The sequence below is a fragment of the Psittacula echo genome (genome assembly GCF_963264785.1).
Source record: "Psittacula echo genome assembly, chromosome: 3".
NCBI lineage: Eukaryota > Metazoa > Chordata > Aves > Psittaciformes > Psittacidae > Psittacula > Psittacula echo.
In genome coordinates this window covers 127475365-127497706 of record NC_137736.1, presented here as the reverse complement: position 1 = coordinate 127497706, position 22342 = coordinate 127475365, and the positions used below count along the sequence as shown (strand labels likewise).

General features: G+C 60.0%; 1 protein-coding gene across 11 annotated transcripts; it reads right to left on the bottom strand.

Moving 5' to 3' along the window:
- Nucleotides 1–3059: 3059 nt before the first annotated feature.
- PGAP2 (post-GPI attachment to proteins 2) lies at nucleotides 3060–22194 on the bottom strand. 11 transcript variants are annotated; one of them, XM_080612566.1, is made up of 6 exons: nucleotides 19434–20540; nucleotides 17930–18104; nucleotides 16064–16316; nucleotides 13645–13751; nucleotides 5342–5450; nucleotides 4877–5151 (listed from the first exon to the last, which is right to left on the bottom strand). In XM_080612566.1, the coding sequence occupies exons 1-6, from the start codon at nucleotides 19568–19570 to the stop codon at nucleotides 5021–5023; spliced, it is 912 nt and encodes a 303-aa protein (XP_080468692.1). In that variant the 5' UTR covers nucleotides 19571–20540; the 3' UTR covers nucleotides 4877–5020. The 11 variants fall into 11 exon arrangements, with proteins under 11 accessions (XP_080468701.1, XP_080468698.1, XP_080468694.1 ...); XM_080612567.1 differs by having other exon boundaries at nucleotides 13657–13751; XM_080612575.1 differs by lacking the exons at nucleotides 13645–13751; nucleotides 19434–20540 and adding an exon at nucleotides 22002–22020 and having other exon boundaries at nucleotides 3060–5151.
- Between the last annotated feature and the right edge of the window lie 148 nt (nucleotides 22195–22342).

The window sequence follows — 22342 nt, the reverse complement described above, 5'->3', positions numbered from 1 at the left end:
GTGGCAGCTCAATGGTAGCAGCTCTATGGTGGCAGCTCTATGGCAGCAGCTCTATGACAGCAGCTCAATGGCAGCAGCTCTATGGCAGCAGCTCAATGGCAGCAGCTCAATGGCAGCAGCTCAATGGCAGCAGCTCTATGACAGCAGCTCTATGGCAGCAGCTCTATGGTGGCAGCTCAATGGCAGCAGCTCTATGGCGGCAGCTCAATGGCAGCAGCTCAATGGCGGCAGCTCAATGGCAGCAGCTCAATGGCAGCAGCTCTATGGTGGCAGCTCTATGGTGGCAGCTCTATGGTGGCAGCTCAATGGCAGCAGCTCTATGGCGGCAGCTCAATGGCAGCAGCTCAATGGCAGCAGCTCTATGGTGGCAGCTCTATGGTGGCAGCTCAATGGCAGCAGCTCTATGGCGGCAGCTCAATGGCAGCAGCTCTATGGCGGCAGCTCAATGGCAGCAGCTCAATGGCAGCAGCTCTATGGTGGCAGCTCTATGGTGGCAGCTCAATGGCAGCAGCTCTATGGTGGCAGCTCTATGACAGCAGCTCAATGGCAGCAGCTCAATGGCAGCAGCTCTATGGTGGCAGCTCTATGACAGCAGCTCAATGGTGGCAGCTCAATGGCAGCAGCTCAATGGCAGCAGCTCAATGGCAGCAGCTCAATGGCAGCAGCTCTATGGCAGCAGCTCTATGGTGGCAGCTCAATGGCAGCAGCTCAATGGCAGCAGCTCTATGGCAGCAGCTCTATGGTGGCAGCTCAATGGCAGCAGCTCAATGGCAGCAGCTCAATGGCAGCAGCTCTATGACAGCAGCTCAATGGCAGCAGCTCTATGGTGGCAGCTCAATGGCAGCAGCTCTATGGTGGCAGCTCTATGGTGGCAGCTCAATGGCAGCAGCTCAATGGCAGCAGCTCTATGACAGCAGCTCTATGGTGGCAGCTCAATGGCGGCAGCTCAATGGCAGCAGCTCTATGACAGCAGCTCTATGGGGGCAGCTCAATGGCAGCAGCTCTATGGCAGCAGCTCTATGGTGGCAGCTCAATGGCAGCAGCTCAATGGCAGCAGCTCTATGGCGGCAGCTCAATGGCAGCAGCTCAATGGCAGCAGCTCTATGACAGCAGCTCTATGGCGGCAGCTCAATGGCAGCAGCTCAATGACAGCAGCTCAATGGCAGCAGCTCAATGGCAGCAGCTCTATGGGGGCAGCTCAATGGCAGCAGCTCAATGGCAGCAGCTCTATGGCAGCAGCTCTATGGTGGCAGCTCAATGGCAGCAGCTCAATGGCAGCAGCTCTATGGTGGCAGCTCAATGGCAGCAGCTCAATGACAGCAGCTCTATGGCGGCAGCTCAATGGCAGCAGCTCTATGGCGGCAGCTCAATGGCAGCAGCTCAATGGCAGCAGCTCTATGACAGCAGCTCAATGGCAGCAGCTCAATGACAGCAGCTCAATGGCAGCAGCTCAATGGCAGCAGCTCAATGGCAGCAGCTCTATGACAGCAGCTCTATGGCAGCAGCTCAATGGCAGCAGCTCAATGGCAGCAGCTCAATGGCAGCAGCTCTATGACAGCAGCTCAATGGCAGCAGCTCAATGGCAGCAGCTCTATGACAGCAGCTCAATGGCAGCAGCTCTATGACAGCAGCTCAATGGCAGCAGCTCAATGGCAGCAGCTCTATGACAGCAGCTCAATGGCAGCAGCTCTATGACAGCAGCTCAATGGCAGCAGCTCAATGGCAGCAGCTCTATGACAGCAGCTCAATGGCAGCAGGCACTCGGCCGCTCTCATGTCCCCTCCAGCCCCGCGGCGCTGGCACGTGCTGGCCGTGTCCGGCCCCGGCAGGGTCCTGGCAGGGTCCCCGCTGCCACACACGGGCCCCTTGTCCGGCCCCAGAGCCTTCCTGCAGCAGGGGCCGAGCCCGGTGCCCGCCACAAGCTGGGTCTTTGTTCCCTGTGCGGCCGCGTGGGTGCTGGGGCCTCCGGGCCGGGACGCTCTGGCCATGTCCTGTCCCCATGTCCCTTCCCCGTGTCCCATCCCCTCCCCATGTCCCCTCCCCATGTCCCCTCCTCGTCCCCTCCCCGTCCCTTCCCCATGTCCCCTCCTCGTCCCCTCCCCATGTCCCATCCCTGTCCCGATCCCACAGCCGTGTCATTCTGCAGCCTCACAGAGCCCAGTGCAAAGCATGGCCCCCCCCGGACCCCCAGCCTGGGAGCCCATGACCCGGCATGACTCTGGCTCATCCCTGGTGGGCTCCTGGGTCCCAGCTGCACCGAATCCAGCTCCTTCCGTGGGATCCTGGTCCCACTGCAGCAGCAGGATCTGACCTTCATCCATCTTCATCTGATCTGTGCTATGAGGGTCCCTCCTGCGTGGCCTTGGCACCCGTGGGGCTGTGTCACGCCATCAGCTCCCATAGGAAGAGCTGTGAGTCCCACAGCTGGGGGCTGCACGGGGCCATACAGGACCCTCGGTGTGCCTGGAGCGCCAGAGCAGGGACGTCCCCATCCCAGAGATGTCCCCATGCCAGACCCCATCCCAGGGCAGCAGGGGTGAGGCACCACCTTGGTGGGTACCGCGGAAGGGTGCTGCAGGGACCCGGCAGAGGCAGCGGGGCCAGCCCTGCCCTGGCTCCGCAGCAGCGGGATGAGCTCATGCCTGCTCCCCTCCCTGCCGCAGTGAGGCCAGGGCCCCACCACGGCCCCACAGCAGCCTCCGGCGGGGGGCAGAGGGAACCCGAGGCCCTGGCAGCTCCCGGGCACCCAGCACCGTGCCCCGCACCCGGCTGCGCCCACCCCATGGCTCCTGCCCCGGGCTCCGCTCCCCTGGCCCCGGCCCCGCAGCAGCCGAGTGCGAGGCCCTGGGGCCGGGTGGGAGCGGAGCCGCTGCTGGGGATGGACTCGGCCCCTCCAGCGCCGCCACCGCCCGGCTCCAGCCCCGGCCTCACCCAGCGCCCAGGGACACATCCTGCACCCCAGCACCGGGATCTGCATCCTTCACCCTGCACCGCAGCCCCAGCCCCCAGGATCCACGTCCTGCACCCCAATACTCATGTGGGTTCTTGTTCCATACCCAGCCCCCAGGGTCCACATCCCACTAATCCACCTCCTGCTCCCCAGCCCCAGGGATCTGCATCCTGCACCCAGCCCCATCCCTCGTGGTCCACATCCTGCACCCAGCCCGGGGTCCTGGCCGGGCTGGGGGCACCACACAGGGTCCGGCAGAGCTCTCAAACTCCTCAGTGCTTTATTTCAGTGGCAGCCCCAGCATGGGCAGCACCCGCAGGCACACACCAGGGGTGCATGGACCTGACCCACGCGGTGGGGGACACACGGCAGGACACGCACCAGAGCAGCCCCAGATCAGCCATGGGCACCAACCACAGCACCACAGGGCACTGCAGCCATGGACACCAACCATGGCACCACAGGGCACGGCAGCCATGGACACCAACCATGGCACCACAGGGCACCGCAGCCATGGGCACCAACCATGGCACCACAGGGCACTGCAGCCATGGGCACCAACCATGGCACCACAGGGCACTGCAGCCATGGACACCAACCATGGCACCACAGGGCACCGCAGCCATGGGCACCAACCACAGGGCACCGCAGCCATGGGCACCAACCACAGCACCACAGGGCACCGCAGCTCCTTCCTGCTGGAGGAGGCTCTGCCCAAGCCCCAGGAGCTCAGGGATGAGCACTGGGACATCATGACCAAGGGACCGTTGGTGGTGTCTCACTGACACAAAGGGCGCTGCAGGGACCTTCACAATGCAGCATGGTGTGGGGTGAGCTCTGCATGCACCGGGCACCCCAAGTTCAACACAGCTCCTGCTGTGGGCAGGCTCAGCCCTGACCCCCTGCCTGCATCCCTGCAGGAGCCAGCCCTGTGCCACCTCTCCAGGCACAGCACCAGCTCCCTGGTGCCTCCTGGTGCAGGATGTGGCTGATTCCCCCTGTGCCACAGCCCCTGTGAGCCAGAGCAGCAGCTCCAGTGCTGCCGCTCCAGCTTCCAGCAGTGCCGCTCCAGGAGCAGCAGAGGAGCAGGGGGACACTGACAGCACCCACCCAGGCAGTGGCACCATCCCTGTGCCAGCCCCCACAGCACCCGGAGCCCACCAGCACCTTCCTCCTGGGCAGCAGCAGCACCACTGAACCCCAACAAGTCCCATCTCAAGCCCTAACAGCAGAGGGGAAGCCGTGGGAAGCTCACAGACCCCCTCCAGCATCAGCCCATGCTCCTGGGCTTGCACTGGAGCCCAGCACCCTGCTCGCTGGAGGGGGCTTCTGGCACAGGCAGGGGCAGTGTGGATGCTTCTGGGGTCTCCTGTGCTCCATGCCCCACACTCATGCTCTCCTGCTCTGCTCCTGTGCAGTCTGTGCATGGACCAGCACCCTCCTCCAGCAACACCAGCATGGGATGGAGAGCAGTGCCCAGCCATGGCTCCCGTGCTCACCCCAGGCTTGGAAAGAAGCTGGGTCCAGCCCCGGCATGGGGCCAGCTCTGTCCCAGCCCTGCACAACAGCTTCCCAACAGGTCAAGGCTGTGGACTGCCCCGGTTTGAGGCTACAACCGGAGATGCAGGGGCAGCAAGTCCTTCTCCCAAGGCTGCCTTAAGCTTTGAGGTCCGAAAAGTCACCAGCTCCTTTTGAGGACCTTGGCCAAGGCTGGAAGAGGAACCATGAGACCATGCAGCCAAGGCAGGGCCAGGTTGGTCCCCCGTGTCCCTGGGGGCAGAATCCCGCTCTGCCCAGAGCACCCTCCAAAGAAGCAGGGAGCAGGTTCCCACCTCCGTCCTCCTGCCCATCCCAGTAGCCAGCAGGGAGCCAGGACAGGGGGTATCACCTCGGGGGTCCCCAGCAAGAGCCGCCAGCTCTGCTCCAAGAGCTCCAGGCGCAGCCAGGGACCATGTGCAGACACTTGTGGGGCACAGGACCCCGGGACAATCCTTGTGGCAGCTCCACAGCAAACGTCCTGGCCCCAGCCTGGGGACAACAGGAGAGGGAAGGGGCTCTGCCCCCAGCCTGCTAGAAGTGCTTGTCCTCCAGCAGCGAGCTCACCACCAGCTCCTTGTTGCCGAAGTCCCAGAAGGCAGTCATGTGGAAGGCCATGTTGGAGAGCACAACCAGGTACTCCAGGAAGGCGAAGATGGTGTACACTGGAGAGGAAACAGCACGTGAGGGAGGGGAGCCCGCAGCCACAGCTGCTCCAGGAGCAGGGGATGTCCTGGGCGCTCCTTCCCTGCCTGTACTCAGGGCAGCTCTCCTGCTCCCTTGGCTGGAATTGGGCACCACCCCATCCCCATCCCCGTGTGCCTTCCTCCGGCACAGCTGAGCTTGTGTCCTCACCTCCGGGGCCGCAGTACCAGTTGTGGTGGAAGTAGACACACACAGCAAATGCAAACGTGATGAAGGTGAAGAAGAACAGAAGCTGCTTCCACTTGTAGGACTTGCGCTCCTGGCAGGGGACAAAGAGATGGGTCAGGTCCCTGGCTGGTTCCCAGTGCCTGCCCCAGCATGCAAAGACACACCGAGGCCACAGCTGCCTCAGCAGATACTGGAGAAGCCAACCCTGTCTCCAGAAAAGCTCTGTCCTGGCCCCACCAGGGCATGCGAAGGCACCAGGAGCTCCACAGCACAGAATCATGGAATCACAGAGAGGTTTGGGTTGAAGGGACCTCAAAGCTCCTCCAGCTCCAACCCCTGCCACGGGCAGGGACCCCTTCCACTGGAGCAGCTTGCTCCAAGCCCCTGTGTCCAACCTGGCCTTGAACACTGCCAGGGATGGGGCAGCCACAGCTTCTCTGGGCACCCTGGGCCAGCGCCTCAGCACCCTCACAGGGAAGAGCTTCTGCCTAAGAGCTCATCTCAGTCTCCCCTCGGGCAGGTTCAAGCCATTCCCCTTGGCCTGTCCCTACAGGACCTTGTCCAAAGCCCCTCTCCAGGTTTCCTGCAGCCCCTTTAGGCACTGGAGCTGCTCTCAGGTCTCCCCTTTCACGCAGCAGAAGGGCAGGATCCCCTCCCTGAGCTGCTGCTCACGCTCTGGGGGTGCACCCAGCACATGGGGGGGTTCCGGGCTCAAGCACACACTGAAGCCGGGTCATGGGGAGCTTCTCCTCACCCAGCACCCCAAGTCTTTCTCCTCAGGCTCCAGCCCATCTCCCCCAGCCTGTCTCTGTGCTGGGATTGCCCCGACCCAGGGGCAGGACCTTGCCCTTGGCCTGGTTGAACTCCATGAGGTTCTCACGGTCTCAGCTCTCAGCCTACCCAGGTCCCTGTGGATGCTGCCCTTGGTCCTGGTACCCAGGGCTCCACCACAGGGTCGGTGCTCCGGGCGCTGCAGGTGGCTCAGCTCCGCAGGGCTCTGTGGGAATTCACCAGCACCAGGGAGCAGGAAACCACATCAAGAGCTGCAGCTGGGGCGGGCGCTGCACCCACACTGCACGAGCCGCCCTGGCACCGGGGCCCCATCCTGCTCCGGCGCCACCTCCCACAGCACAGCGAGGGGTGCAGGGCACGGGGCTGCTCCACAGCCCCCCATCACACAGCAGTGCTGGGCTGGCAGAGGCTGTCTCCTGCCTGCATGGTGGCTCCCCAAACCCATCGCCCTGTCCACACGCTGCCCAGCACCCCCAAAGCTGGGGGCTGTGGGTGCAGTCCCCTCCCACTCTTCCATCACCCATCATGGACAACGAAACCCAAAGCCCTGGGGTGAGCAGGGAGCCCCAGCGGCAAAGGAGCCCCAAATGCATCCGGACATGGAGGAGGATGCAGGGGAGACACCAGTATCACCATCCCAGTGCAGGGACACCAAGCGCTGGGGAAGTGGGAGCTGGAAACAAGGGGTCAGCCCCATACAGGGGCCGGGATGCTAGAGGCAGCCCAGACACGGGCTGTTATTCCTGCTCCTGGGTGGGAGGGGGATTTCCCCCTTGCTGATGTTCTCACACAGCCCCATCTGTCTGCTGAGGAGGAGGAAAGTTTACCTCACCCCATCACACTTTCCATTGCCCCAGAAAGCTCAAGCCCACTTGAGAGAGCAACTGGGTCATGCAGGAGGAAATCTCAGAGGGGAAGGGGAGCCCCAGTCGCCTTCACCAGCTGGGACACGGGCTGGGCAGGTCCCTTCCTGCTCGGGCTGATGAACTCTGACAGCAGCCCCTGGGACATCCCTTTCTAATTCCCCTGCAGTCCTGATCCAGCTCGGGTAGCAACACAAGAGGGATGTGGAGCTGTTGGAGCAAGGCCAGAGGAGGCCACGGAGATGCTGCGAGGGCTGGAGCAGCTCTGCTCTGGAGCCAGGCTGAGAGAGCTGGGCTGGGGCAGCCTGGAGAAGAGAAGGCTCCTGAAGGGGAGACCTGAGAGCAGCTCCAGTGCCTAAAGGGGCTGCAGGAAACCTGGAGAGGGGCTTGGGACAAGGGCCTGTAGGGACAGGCCAAGGGGAATGGCTTGAACCTGCCCGAGGGGAGACTGAGATGAGCTCTCAGGCAGAAGCTCTTCCCTGTGAGGGTGCTGAGGCGCTGGCCCAGGGTGCCCAGAGAAGCTGTGGCTGCCCCATCCCTGGCAGTGTTCAAGGCCAGGTTGGACACAGGGGCTTGGAGCAAGCTGCTCCAGTGGAAGGGGTCCCTGCCCGTGGCAGCGGCTGGAGCCGGATGAGCTCCAAGCTCCCTGCATCCCAAACCCGGCCGTTTCGCTGCCCCCGGAGCGCTGTTCCCGCGGCCGGGCTCTCGCAGCCCCCACACTGGAAGCACTGATGCTCGCTGGGCGCCCGCGCTGCCCCGGTCGGGGCTGGGGCGCTCCGAGTTTCACACCGGAAACGGGTCACAAACAGCCCGCGCTCGGCGGCTGCAGAAACGGCGGCACCCGGAGAGCGGCTCCCGCCAGCAGCAAAGGGAGCAGCAGCTCCACTGCACTGCACCGGGTCATAGAGCAATAGAGCACTGCACTGGGTCATACAGCAATAGAGCACTGCACTGCACCGGTCATACAGCAATAGAGCACTGCACTGCACCGGTCATAGAGCAATAGAGCACTGCACTGGGTCATAGAGCACTGCACTGCACCGGGTCATAGAGCAATAGAGCACTGCACTGCACCGGGTCATACAGCAATAGAGCACTGCACTGGGTCATAGAGCAATAGAGCACTGCACTGCACCGGGTCATACAGCAATAGAGCACTCCACTCCACCGGGTCAAACAGCAATAGAGCACTGCACTGGGTCATAGAGCAATAGAGCACTGCACTGCACCGGTCATACAGCAATAAAGCACTGCACTGTACCAGGTCATAGAGCAATAGAGCACTGCACTGCACCGGGTCATAGAGCAATAGAGCACTGCACTGCACCGGGTCATAGAGCAACAGAGCACTGCCCTGCACTGGGTCATAGAGCAACAGAGCACCGCACTGCCCTGCACTGGGTCATAGAGCAATAGAGCACTGCACTAGGTCATAGAGCAATAGAGCACTGCACTGAACTGGGTCATAGAGCAATAGAGCACTGCACTGAACCCGGTCATAGAGGACTACACTGCACCAAGTCGTACACAAACCATTCTATAATAATCCCAAACGCATCAGCCATGCTCTCCAGGCCACTCCCAACTGCTGGCTCTGTTCCTGGACCTTCCCTTCCAGGGGACAAGCAGCACAAGGGGACCTGAGAAATGCCTTAAGCAGCACTGAGGAGCAGGGACAGCAGCGCAGCGAGCAGGGGGCTGGGTTCACACCAAGCGGCACCGCTGCCTCTGTGCCTGCTGCAGGACCAGCCCAGCAGGACCCGGCTGCACTGCTGGCTGAAGCAGCCAGCCCGTGCACACGTGGCCCTCAGCCCCGCAGGGACACCGGGGCTGGGCCAGGGGGAAGCGCGTCTGCAAACCAGAAGTGAAACCGCTCTGCTCCGCTGCACCCTCAGGGTCCCCATGAAGCAGCTGGGCCAGGAGGGGTGCGAGGGGTGAGCAGTCCATGGCAGCAGAGAGGACAACCCCACACCAGCCCGGGCAGGCACCAAGGCCCCGTCTGCTGCCTCCAGCCCACAGCTGCAGTCTCTCTGCCTCCAGTTCCCCTTCTCCTCAAGCTCTCCTCTCTGCTTTGCCCCTTCCTTCCCCTCCTCCTCGGAGCCTTCCTCCCACCTCCCCTCCTGCACAGCTTCATCTTCCCTTCTCTCACCATTTGTCACCCTGCAGCTGGAACCCGCCTGCACTTCCCCATCTTGGCCCAGTTCCTCAGCACCCTCCTGCCCTCGCACAGAGGCACTTGCAACACCGGCCCCAGTACCGAGGCTTTTGCAAGACCGATTCCTGTCCCTCACCCTCCAGCAGCACTGCTGGAAACTGCACTGAGGGGCTGTGACCAGAGCCTGATCCCTGCTCGGCTGGAGCAGGAGGAAGGATGGGGGCAGTCTCCCAGCTCCTCGCATGGAGTTTGTCCTGGAGATGGTCCCATGGTTGGTCCTGGAGAACCTGAACCCCCCTGGGGACTCTGAGTGACTCCGTCTCCCGGTATCCTCTGCTGAAGAGGAGGGAAGGACGGGACACTACAGAACCAGAGCCATGCTCCTCACCCATCCCCTGCTGCCAGGGCCGGCTCCAGGGCTGGGGGAGCGAAGCTGAACAAAAGCTCCCACAACCAACACAAACAGAGCCAAAATCTGGCCTTGAGCCGCCCTGACCTGCCAGAACCTGTCCTCAAACAGCGCCAGGAGCCCCCAGCCTGGCAGCTCAGCAGGAGCTGCCCAACTTCTCTCTGCTCGTGTCGAGGCCGGCACTTCCCAGCAACACTTCCCACTGGCCACCCGGCTCAGGGTGAGGAGGATGCAGTGGTGCTGGTGGCAGCACTGGGCTTGTGATGGCCTCAGTATCCCTCCTCTGCCAACCTGAGCTCAGTGGTGGCCCCTCAGAGCCCTGGAAAGTGAGTGAGCAGCCTGAGAAACCCCTACAGCTGGATAAGACCCTGGAGACCTTAGAATCATGGAATGGTTTGGGTTGAAGGGACCTCAAAGCTTATCCAGTCCCAACCCCTGCCATGGGCAGGGACCCCTTCCACTGGAGCAGCTTGCTCCAAGCCCCTGTGTCCAACCTGGCCTTGAACACTGCCAGGGATGGGGCAGCCACAGCTTCTCTGGGCAGACTCCTCCTCCTCTCTCTCAGAGCTGTGGTCCCATGGGAATGATTCACAGCAGAAGCCCAGCTCACACATCACGGGACAGCACTGGAGGGACGAGGCACATCTGCAGAGCAGTGATAAGGATGAGCACCCAGTTATCAGAGGATGCCACCTGTGGCTGGGGGCCCTGTGATGTGTCAAGCCCTTGGTCTGCTTCTTCCCCACACATCCAATCTGAGGGCCCGGCCACAGCCAGGCCACCACCAGCTGTGCTTGGAGGAACTCACCCGGTGTCGTGCCCTGGGTGACAGCTCCATCTGCTGACACAGCCCTGGGGGGAGCTGGGGCAGGGCTGGCCCCACACGGGTCACACCTCTCTGCAGGGAGACACCCAGCTTGTGGGGACCACACAGCCCTGCAGGCAGCTCCCCTCCATCAGCAGCAGCTGTCCAAGAACCCCAGCCTGGTTTGGGTAGGAATGGACCTTAAAACTCCTCCAGCTCCAACCCCTGCCCCTGCCAGGGACCCCTTCCACTGGAGCAGCTTGCTCCAAGCCCCTGTGTCCAACCTGGCCTTGAGCACTGCCAGGGATGGGGCAGCCACAGCTTCTCTGGGCACCCTGGGCCAGCACGTCAGCACCCAAGAAGAGAAGAGGAAGCCATGCTCAGTGGTGGCACATGCTCCCAGGACATCACTGTGCCATCCTGTCCTTCCACCCAGGGATGTGCCATGGTCAACATGTCCTCAGAAGGAGGAAATGCTACTTGGCTGGGCTTAGGCCTATGCACCAGGACATGGGGATGCCCCAGCACAGCTCAAGCCCTGCAGGATTAGGGAGAGGGTAACAAGGACAAGCTGCCACTCTGCTCACTGCAGCGCAGGGCTGGAAGTGCTGTGGTTTGGTCAGTAACCCATGCTCAACACAAGCCACCTATCAGCACAGGAGTAGGAGATGCAGAGGCTGCTCAGTGCCAGCGGATGCAGAGAGCCCTGGTGACAGCACCCAGTGACATCGAGCCCATAGGCTTTGTGGGAGCAGGCTGCTCCCACACAGAGCCCCAACAGGGCCACCACTACACAGCAGATCCATGGACCAGCCTTGGTCTTACAGACACATGGGACGGGCTCTGGGCAGCCCTGCCAGCACCTCCTGCCTGCTTTCTCCTGCTCCCTGGGAGCAGTAATGAATCAGGCACAATGAGTGACGTGGCAGAGGGCAGCCTGCAGGCAGAAGTGCTGCCAGATGGCGGCAGAGCTCCCCAGGTCACACCACCACCAGCGGGACTTTGCTCCTGGTATAACCTGGCACGAACCTGGGAGGAACCCACCTGAAACCATCCCTGCAGGGGATGTAGGCATAGGACAAGGGGAATGGGTTCAAACTTAAACAGAGGAGACTGAGATGAGCTCTTAGGCAGAAGCTCTTCCCTGTGAGGGTGCTGAGGCACTGGCACAGGGTGCCCAGAGAAGCTGTGGCTGCCCCATCCCTGGCAGTGCTCAAGGCCAGGTTGGACACAGGGGCTTGGGGCAAGCTGCTCCAGTGGAAGGGGTCCCTGCCCGTGGCAGGGGCTGGAGCTGGAGGAGCTTTAAGGTCCCTTCCAACACAAACCAGGTTTGTGTTGTATGGTTCTGTGAATCACCACGAGAGAAAAGCCAGACACATGGAGGGAGGCTGCTCACCCTCTGCTCCAACCGTCCAGCTCCAGTGCTGTGGTGGGTCAGGGCTGTTAGTCCCCTGCTCCACACAGCAACACAGACCCATCACCATCAGGGTCCACAGGATTCAAGCTCAACCCAGGGAACTGCCACCATGCCCAGCTCAGCATCAGCATGATTTTTGGGTGACAGACAGCAGGATTAGTGCTGCTGCTGCCATGCTGCCACCAAAGCTCACGGGCTTGCTGCAGTGCTACAGCCAGCACTGGTGCAGTGCCTGCTCAGGGAGCCAGTGTTGGAGGTGCAGGGCTGGGAGCTCTGGCAGAGACAAATGAATGTACAGAAAACACCCCAAACCAAAGCCAAAACACAAGCCAAGAGATGGGATAAACAAAGGAAGCTGTAGGAAAGCTGCCAAGGAGCAAGCTCCCATTATCGCCGTATCACCAGAGACAAGAGATCACTTCCCAGCAAGAGGAGAACCCCAGGATCTCCAAAAATCCCTTTCATAGGGAATCTCACAGCCAAACAACTGCTGGAAGCTGCTTTTCCAGGTCTGGCACAAGCTAGCGAGGGGATGGGCTCCGTGAATTGCCGGAAGGGGACAATAAACACCACAATGGAGCAGGAGTCGCACTGAGGCACTCACTGTGTCACTGCCTGAGCAGATCCCAGGCACAGCAGCCCCGTCCTGTGTCCCTGTTCCTTAGGAGCTACCAGCCCTCGCCAGCTCACCGGGATGTGGGCACACACCTCTGGAAGCTTCCCCTGGAGGTCTGTGCTTTGCAAAGCAATCACCTTCCTGGAGCAACGCAGTGCAGGGAGCCTGAGGGACCATTCCCTATGGGATGGGAGGGTCAGGCTGGGGATGAGCTGGGTGAGACATGCCCAACAGGGGAAAATAAGGGAGGGAGGTCTAGGAAGCCCAGAGACCCCAGCAAAGCTGAGGCAGACACAGGCAGCAGCAGCAGCTTTCACACACATGGTTCCAAAGCTGCATATCCTGTCCTGCAGCAGTGCTGCAGGGTCCAGCACTCACTGCAAATCAGCTCAGCACCAGAGGTGCATCCATGCAATGGGATAAGAAGCTCCTGACCACTGAGTCGCTGAGCCCACCATCCCCTTTGCAGGGAGCAGGGCCTGCAGCAGCCTGTACAGTGCAGAGATTCCTGCAGGAAAAGGGGTAAAACCAGTGCTTCTCACTGCTCCTGGTTTGCAGGAGCAGCAGGTTCCGTTCCTCAGCACACAGAAGCTGATTTCAGCCCGGAAACAGGCATCCTTTGGGAAGGAGGGTCAGGAAATGCAGCCCATGGGGATACTGATGAAGAGTGAAAACCAGAAAATAGGAAATTAAAAGATTCCTCCCACTTTGTTTTGGTGAACTCTGAGTTTTGGTGACCATGTTTCCCAGTTGCACATGGTGGTGGCAACTCCTTCAGCATCCAGTCCCAGTTGTTCTAACAGTCTTCCAGTGCCTAAAGGGGCTCCATGAAACCTGGAGAGGGGCTTGGGACAAGGGCCTGTAGGGACAGGCCAAGGGGAATGGCTTGAACCTGCCAGAGGGGAGACTGAGATGAGCTCTTAGGCAGAAGCTCTTCCCTGTGAGGGTGCTGAGGCGCTGGCCCAGGGTGCCCAGAGAAGCTGTGGCTGCCCCATCCCTGGCAGTGTTCAAGGCCAGGTTGGACACAGGGGCTTGGAGCAAGCTGCTCTATGGAAGGTGTCCCTGCCAATGGCAGGGGTTTGGGCTGGATGATCTTCGGGTCCTTTCCAACCCAAACCATTGCATGATTCCATGATTATTTCACAACCAAGCGACAGTGAAACCCTCCACCACCAGTCAAAAGCCCCTCCAGCACCCAGCACTCAGAAAAGAAGGAAAGTTTCTGTACCTCGGGACTTACTGTGTGTTTCTTCGTCATCCTCCAGAGGATGCAAGTCAGCAGCATGTGGCCCAGAGCTGAGGTGATGAACACGATGAAGGCATTTTCATGGATTGCTGCACCAACAAGACAAGAGCTTTCCTGTTAAATCTGAGCCAGGAGCACAAGGGGAGCACGAGGCAGACATTGGGAGGGTGAGGGATCCTCTGCCTTCTGCAGGACATGGTCCTGCTGGCAGCTCCAGCACCCAGGAGATGCTGTGGCCCAGGACCTGGGTCTGTGCAGAAGACAGGCACAGCAGAAGAGGGAAAAGGGGGATTTAGGGACAAAGTAGTTCGTGAATCACACCCCTGGAATCCCAGGGCTGGAGCGGGATGTGGGCTGCTGTCAGACTTATCCCAGAGGTGCTAGGTAGGTGTTTTCATGCTCTGGCACCTGGTCTCCACTGCTTCATACTGTTGTATACCTCAGGCAGCTTCAAGAGCAGTTCAGCATCACCACTACTGCTCTAGGGATGGGGAAACTGAGGCAGAGAGGGGGATTTGCAGAGTGAGCAAGTCCAAGACCCAGGGAGGGCCATCTTCTGGCCTCCTTCATTATGCGCATGCCAATTAGGAGCTGTCATCAGCCTCCCCACCAGTTCTGGGGCTGCCTTATGCATCACTGCATAGCACAGATACAGGCTCAGGCTGGAAACGCAGCAGGAGCTCCCACAAGCCCCACACAAATCCATGCCACTTCAGGTGAGGTGTTTTCAAACGTGTGCTTCTATTTAAGAATTTTCTGCCTTTTCTCCAGGAACTGAACCTCAGCCTGAATTCCCAACCACCTGAATGTAAGCAATGATCTTCCCTGATTCCCTCTGATTCCAGAGAAAGGGAAACCCCATGAGGAGCAATGGGAAAGGCAACTGTTAGAGGTGAAGATGTGAGTCAGTCCCTGCAGAGATGATTAACCTGAGCCTGGTCTCATCCTGGCACATAAGCCAAGGGCTGAAACTTATCCCCTAGACACGAGATTAGTGTTTTAATAAGGATCTGGGAAAACTGGGTTAAGCTCAGCTCTCTATGTGGCTTTTGTTCAGCCTGAAGAAGGCTCCAGGGATACCTTAGAGCAGTTCCAGTGCCTAAAGTGGCTACAGGAAACCTGGAGAGGGGCTTTGGACAAGGGCCTGTAGGGACAGGCCAAGGGGAATGGATTGGAAGGGGCTTGGAGCAAGCTGCTCTAGTGGAAGGTGTCCCTGCCCATGGCTGGGGTTGGAACTGGAGGAGGTGTAAGTTTCCTTCCAACCCAAACCACTCTTTGATACTCTCAGTACAGCATCAGGTACATTCCCACCTCCACTGCTGTGAGGCAACAAATCCTCTTCTGTCAGTGTCCCCTCATCAGCTCCAAACCCTCTTCTTGGAGCTCTGCCCTGGCCTCTTTGGGAGACTTCATGACTACGCCCTACAGTGTGGTCCCACAGCCAGACCCAGTATCCATTAACATCATCAAGTGGTGCACAGGAACAGCCCAACACAGCGCTTCCTTGCCCAGAAGTCCCCAGAAGTTCTGCTGCAACAGCACCACCTTGCTGGCTCATGGATCTGAGTCCTCTCCAGTCAACCCCTGGTGCCTCCTCCAGATCTCAGGATTAAACAGCAGCTGGATATCATCACCAGCACTTAAAACTCACTTCAGATGAGACCAGGTGGGAGAAGAGCATTTTCCAGCCTGTGGTGACCATGTTTCACACACAGAATTCACCTGGAAAATGCTAATTTTGTTTCCAGGTCAACACAGGAAGTTTTACCCAGTTTAGTGGGGGGGTATTTAAAACAGAGAGCATGGGATGGAAGCCAGCTCAGAGACAGAGTCACAGCTGAGCAGCGGAGCAGGGGCAGTACTAACCTCACCTGTGGTGGGACACGTTAAGCACAGCCTTGGTGCACAAGTGGGAACCAAGCACTTGAAGTCTGAACTTAGGCAAGACACAAAAATTGGTGAGAACTCTGGGAAGAGCGCAGCTATTTCCAGATTATGACACAACTTTGCTCTAAAAATACTAATTTTAATACAATTTCTTCTCTTTTTAGCTGTTTTTCCTCCAAAGTGACCACTTCTGAAGTACTTGTGTGAATTATAGAATCATACAACAGTTAGGGTTGGAAAGGACCTTAAGATCATCCATTTCCAACCCTCCTGCCATGGGCAGGGACACCTCACAATAAACCATGTTACCCAAGACTCCATTCAACCTGGCCTTGAACACCGCCAAGGATGGAGCATTCACAGCTTCTGTGGGAAACCCATTCCAGTGCCTCAGCACTTACAGTAAAGAACTTCTTCCTTAGATCCAACCTGAACTTCCCCTGTTCCCGTTAGGTGAAGCAGAGCTCTGCAAAGCAGCAGCAGCCCCTGCACAGAGGCTGGAGATGACACCTACCATAGTTCTCAGAGGAGGACACATAGGTGAGGATGAGGAGGGCGAAGTTCTCGAGCAGGTTCAGCAGCAGGTTGCAGTGGCAGAGGCGCAGGTAGCGCGGGTGGGAGCAGTGGCAGCTCTGGTAGTGGTTCCAGTAGGCGATGGCCACCAGGAAGCGGGGGGCCGAGTGCAGACCAATGCAGAGTCGCCAGACGTAGCGCTGCGGGGTCTCGCCTCCGATGGCCGCGCTGATGGACGGCAGGTAGTTCGGGACCTGCAGGAGACACAGAGCTCGTGGGGAGGGACACAGGCTTGTCTCCTGCTGCCATGGAATCAACCAGGGTGGGAAAGAGCTTCAGGATCACCCAGTCCAACCGTTGCCCCAAGGCCACCACTGCCCCATGGCACTGAGGCCTCGTCTCCACGGGGTGTGAACACTTGCAGGGACGGTGCCTGCAGCCCTGCCCTGGGCAGCCTGTTCCAATGCCTGAGCACCCTCTGGGGAAGGAATTGTTCCTCAGCTCCATCTAAACCTGCCCTGGTGCTTTTTTTCCCTAAGTTTATTCCCATTTCAAGGCCAGGGAATGCAATGTGGCAGGAGCCCTGGTTCATCCGCCAGCCCTGCTAGGACAGTCCCTGGGTGCTGGGGTGCCCTGCTCAGGGTCCTGCTTGTGTTTCTTAGCTTTATAATTGATCTTTATGCCTTCCCTTTGCTCAGTCGTAGTCTCCCACATGTTCTCTGACCTAAAAGTTCGGGGAGAGAACTGACACCAGCAGCAAAGAGCAGCCAGGGAGAAGCCCAGGCAGAACCATGCACCCCAGTGTCCTGCAGAAAGGTGTTCCCCACAGGAGCTGCTCTCCAGTCATCCAACAGGAGCTGGTTCCTCAAGCAGAACTTGCCTCCTCCCTACCCTGTCCTGTACTTCCTCATACTGGCAGAGGGTGAGCACTGAATCCCTGCCCTCTCCAAGCAACCACACCTCTGTACCCCCCCCTCCCTGCTCTCTTCCCACCATCTCTTCCCATGCACAGCTGGAGATCCCTCACTTCACCACCATGGAACAGGAGCTGCAGGACACTTCTGAGCCTCCTCCTTGCCCTGCCCCATGCAGCTGAGTTGTGAGAGGGGCACAGAACCACACACTGGGTGTGCACATTACTCACGGCTCCAAGTCTCCAGTCAAATCGCCCTCGTGCTTCCCTGCTCCATCACCCCCACAGCAGCCTGTCTCACCATCCCTGCTTCAGGATCTCAGCACCAGGGGGCTTTCAACTAGATGATCTCAAGGTCCTTTCCAACCCAAACCATTCTATGATTCTATGATCACCATCAGCCTGTGTCACCCCACTCTGTAGGAGGAACATAGACCCCATTAAGCCCTGAGGTCACCACCTATAGTGTGACAAGGACTCCTGCCCTCTGTTTCAGCTTGTAACTAGCTGTTCACTGTGCTGAGGAGGAACCTGATCCCATCACATTTGGAAACCCAGGCGGTCCCTCCCAACCTACACTCCCCAGGTACGTGCTTGTGACTCCTCTGAAGAGCTCCAGCACATCTGAGGAGCAGCAATTCCTTCTCCAAAAGCTGGGCTAACCCCTCCACAGGACATTGGATCTGTCTGCAGCTTCATCACTTTTACTCCTCACCATCACCACCACTGTGCTCAGCAGGCACCAGCCTGACCAGGCTGCACCTCCGTACGCCCCTTTATAAAGCCAAAACCTCAGCTGCCAGACCCAAAGCACAACAAATACACCAAAATAAAGCAGCTTCTTCAAGATCCTGTAGCACCTCTGGTGGGAAAGCAGAGGAGAGAGGAGCGCTGCAAGCCCCAGCTGTCCCAGCACAGCGCAAGGACTTGGCACCATCCTGAGGAGTCACTTACACCGCAGTGAGTCGCTGTTGTCTCCCGAAAATGGAAGAGAAGAGACCAGATCACACAGAACAGGAATCCAAAGAGTGGGCAGAACACAGTCGCCAGAGCCAGTGTGGTGAAGCGGAGCCGGAAGAGGATCCCATCACGGTCCAGGGGCAGCGGCACCTGCAGCATCTTGATGGGCCTGGAAATGAACCAACCAGAGGGTTCATGCAATGGTTTGGGCTGGAAGGGACCTTAACACTCATCCAGTCCCAAACCCCTGCCATGGGCAGGGACACCTTCCATAGAGCAGCTTGCTCCAAGCCCCTGTGTCCAACCTGGCCTTGAACACTGCCAGGGATGGGGCAGCCACAGCTTCTCTGGGCACCCTGGGCCAGCGCCTCAGCACCCTCACAGGGAACAGCTTCTGCCTAAGAGCTCATCTCAGTCTCCCCTCGGGCAGGTTAAAGCCATTCCCCTTGGCCTGGCCCTACAGGCCCTTGTCCCAAGCCCCTCTCCAGCTTTCCTGCAGCCCCTTTAGGCACTGGAGCTGCTCTCAGGTCTCCCCTTCAGGAGCCTTCTCTTCTCCAGGCTGACCCAGCCCAGCTCTCTCAGCCTGGCTCCAGAGTAGAGCGTGATGGGGATTCTCTGTCCTCCTGCAAGGCCCAGCCCTCACAGCCCTAGGCAGTGGTGCACACAGATGGCTGGCAGAGGCTGCCTCTCACACCCATGTTTAACAGCCACACAGCCCCAGGGCAGGGATCAAGGACAGGCAGCTGACAGCACCCTTCTGGGAGGCAGAAGGGGAACACAAGCATAAGCAGGGGCTGCAAGCAGGGTTGGAGCAGTGTCCCACACACAGCAGGGAGGAGCTGTCAGTGGGATGCACAAGCAATGGGATATCACAAATGATGCTGCAGACAGCAAGAGTGATCTGGCTGGAGACACGTGAGCTCTTTCCAGCAGTGTCCACCATTCCAGACCATTCCTCTGTTTATCCAGGTCATTCCCGGGCTCTGCTTGGAGCTGCTGCTCAGGACCAGTGCTGACAGAGCGAGGGTACCATGTGCTGCGTGTTGCAGCTCCTCAGCTCATCCCCAACCTCCCACAGCACCATCTCACCACAGCCCCACAGCCAGCATGGACCCAGCTGAGTGCTCAGCACCTTCACAGGCCTCAGATACAAAGAGACCTGGACTCGCTCCAGCAGCTCCACAGGAGGCCATGGAGCTGCTGTGAGGGCTGGAGCAGCTCTGCCCTGGAGCCAGGCTGAGAGAGCGGGGCTGGGGCAGCCTGGAGAAGAGAAGGCTCCTGAAGGGGAGACCTGAGAGCAGCTCCAGTGCCTAAAGGGGCTGCAGGAAACCTGGAGAGGGGCTTGGGACAGGTTGGACAGGGCTTGGAGCAAGCTGCTCCAGTGGAAGGTGTCCCTGCCCGTGGCAGGAGGTTGGGACTGGAGGAGCTTTAAGGTCCCTTCAACTCAAACCATTCCACGATCCTATGCAGCAGGATCAGGACCTTGCAAGCCCCACACCTTGCACAATGATAAAGCTGCTGATCACAGGCTGGGCAAGCTGGGACAAGTGGTTTATCAAGGCTGGAGCCCGCCTCCAGCTTGGGCTCTCTATCACTCATCCCAACATTCTCCGCTGCTCCCCTGCTCTCTGTCATGGCTGTTCACCCTTGGCCCTTCCCTCATGCCCTCAGCCACAGCCCAGCTCCCTTTGGAGCACCATGATCAAAGGCAGTGTCCTGAACATCACACACATCTTCTGAGCTGGTGCTGACCCCTCCTCTCCCGGCAGGTTCTCCCATCCAGGACAACGGCCATGGAGCAGCCCGAGTGGCTGTGGTGTCCTTTTGAGCAGGCAGGGATCCGTGCCTCACCTTGTCCTGACCTTATGCCCACCTGAGCATGTCTCCATTGCTGAGGCTGCAGGACAAATCCACTCACAGCTAATCCCTGTGGAAGCCAAGGAGTAGCAAGGGCAGGAGCCTCGGCAGCAGCCCCAGGGCAGCACGGCCACCCCCCCAACTCATTGCATCCTTCACCACACCAGCAACAGTCATGGAGCTCATCTCAGTCTCCCCTGGGGCAGGTTCAAGCCATTCCCCTTGGCCTGTCCCTACAGGCCCTTGTCCCAAGCCCCTCTCCAGCTTTCCTGCAGCCCCTTTAGGCACTGAATCTGCTCTAAGGTCTCTCCTTAAGGAGCCTTCTCTTCTCCAAGCTGGACCAGCCCAGCTCTCTCAGCCTGGCTCCAGCCCTCGGATCCACTCACACAACCTGCAGCCATTGTCACAGCCCTGGGCGTTATCATCACATTGGAACTCTCAAACATAACACACCCCATAACCAGAACAAAACATCTACCTCAACCTCTCCTCACACTGGGGCACTTCAGCCCCTTAACCTACCCTTTCAGCTCCACAAACCTTCTAAACAGTGGGCAAGAAATCACTTCACATCAAATTGATTTATCCTGATACAGGAAAATAGCTGCAGAAGGACCTGGCACTACAGCTCACAGCAATTCCATCCTCTCCACCCCAGACTAACCAAAACCCATGGCAGGGGACTGGAACTGGGTGATCTTAAGGTCCTTTCCAACCCGAACCAGTCTGGGATTCTATGATGGAGGGTCCTTCACAAAGCAATAGGGAAGCTCTATCATGGACCTAAAGGAGCCCTTTGGGCTGGGACTGCAGGACACTGGACTGAGGGGCGGGTAGAGGGGACCCCCCCCAAGCTCACCGCTGGCAGTGACCCCAGCCCAGAACAAGCGGGGCTCAGCCTGAGGACAGACACACAGCGTCATGGGGACTGCTTGAGGCGGCACACACAGTGCGCCATAAGGACTGCTTGGGGGGGCACACACACACTGCGCGTTGGGGGGGGCACACACACACTGCGCGTTGGGGGGGGCACACACACACTGCGCGTTGGGGGGGGCACACACACACTGCGCGTTGGGGGGGGCACACACACTGCGCGTTGGGGGGGGACACACACACTGCGCGTTGGGGGGGGCACACACACACTGCGCGTTGGGGGGGGCACACACACACTGCGCGTTGGGGGGGGCACACACACACTGCGCGTTGGGGGGGGCACACACACACTGCGCGTTGGGGGGGGCACACACACACTGCGCGTTGGGGGGGGCACACACACACTGCGCGTTGGGGGGGCACACACACACTGCGCGTTGGGGGGGCACACACACACTGCGCGTTGGGGGGGGCACACACTGCGCGTTGGGGGGGGCACACACACACTGCGCGTTGGGGGGGGCACACACACACTGCGCGTTGGGGGGGCACACACACACTGCGCGTTGGGGGGGGCACACACACACTGCGCGTTGGGGGGGGCACACACACACTGCGCGTTGGGGGGGCACACACAGAGTCCCTACCATCCCCACAAAGGCAGCCCCCGATCAGCTCTCACAAGGATCCTGCCCAAAGGGGCAGTCTCTTTGCGCCAGGCACTGAGTGGTCCCGGGGCTACCCTGAATCGGAGGGTCCAGCACCCCCGAGACCGGTCCCCGGGTACCTCTCATCTCCCATAGATACCTCCCCACACATCCCCCTGCCTACCTCATATCCCCACCAGAGACAGCGAACCCCCGGGCACCCCAGACCGCTGCGACACCCCCCTGGGTACCACAGAGTGCCCTGAGGAGCCTGACCCCAAACCCTCACAGTGACCCCTCCAGACAGCCCCTCACACCCCACAGAGAGCACCCCAGGGACCCGGACACGCCCCAGGGACACAGTCCCGAGCAACCACAGCCACCTCCTCCGGCCTCAGTGCTCAGACCCCGCGCAGAGAGCCCCCCAGTTACCACAGACCCCTGGAGATCGCTCAACACCCCACACCCCCGCCGACATCACCACCGACCGCAGGCACTCCAGACCCGGACCCATCCACTCCAGAGCCCTCGCAGCGCTGTGACTCCCCCACGGACGCTCCCTCCGCCTCAGAGGCCCCCAGTGCCCCACAGCGAACACCCTCTCCGTGCACCCCACAGCTCCCTCAGCCCCTCAGAACAGCAGCCGGAACCGCACCCGCCCGTCGCCGCGCTCCCCAGCCCCGCACCGCCCCGTGGTCGGCCCGGCCCCCGCGGCTCCTCCCGCCGCCCCCCAGGCCCCGCTCCGGACCCGGCCCCCCTCAGGTACCCCCAACGCACCGAGCCGCGCGCCGCCTCACGGCCCCTTTAAGGCTCCAGGTCCCGCCCCCTGCGCAGGCGCCGCAGAGCGCTCGGATTGGCCCGGCCTGGAGAAGCCCCGCCCCCAACGCCCCGGATGTCGGGCGGAGCTGCGATGCGGCGTTCTGGACCCTTCCGCAGCACGAGCCCCGCCCCTACAGACGTCACACCAATCATCGCTCAGGGCGCGACACACGTAATGCGTTCTTTCACCCAATCAGCGGTAAGCTTT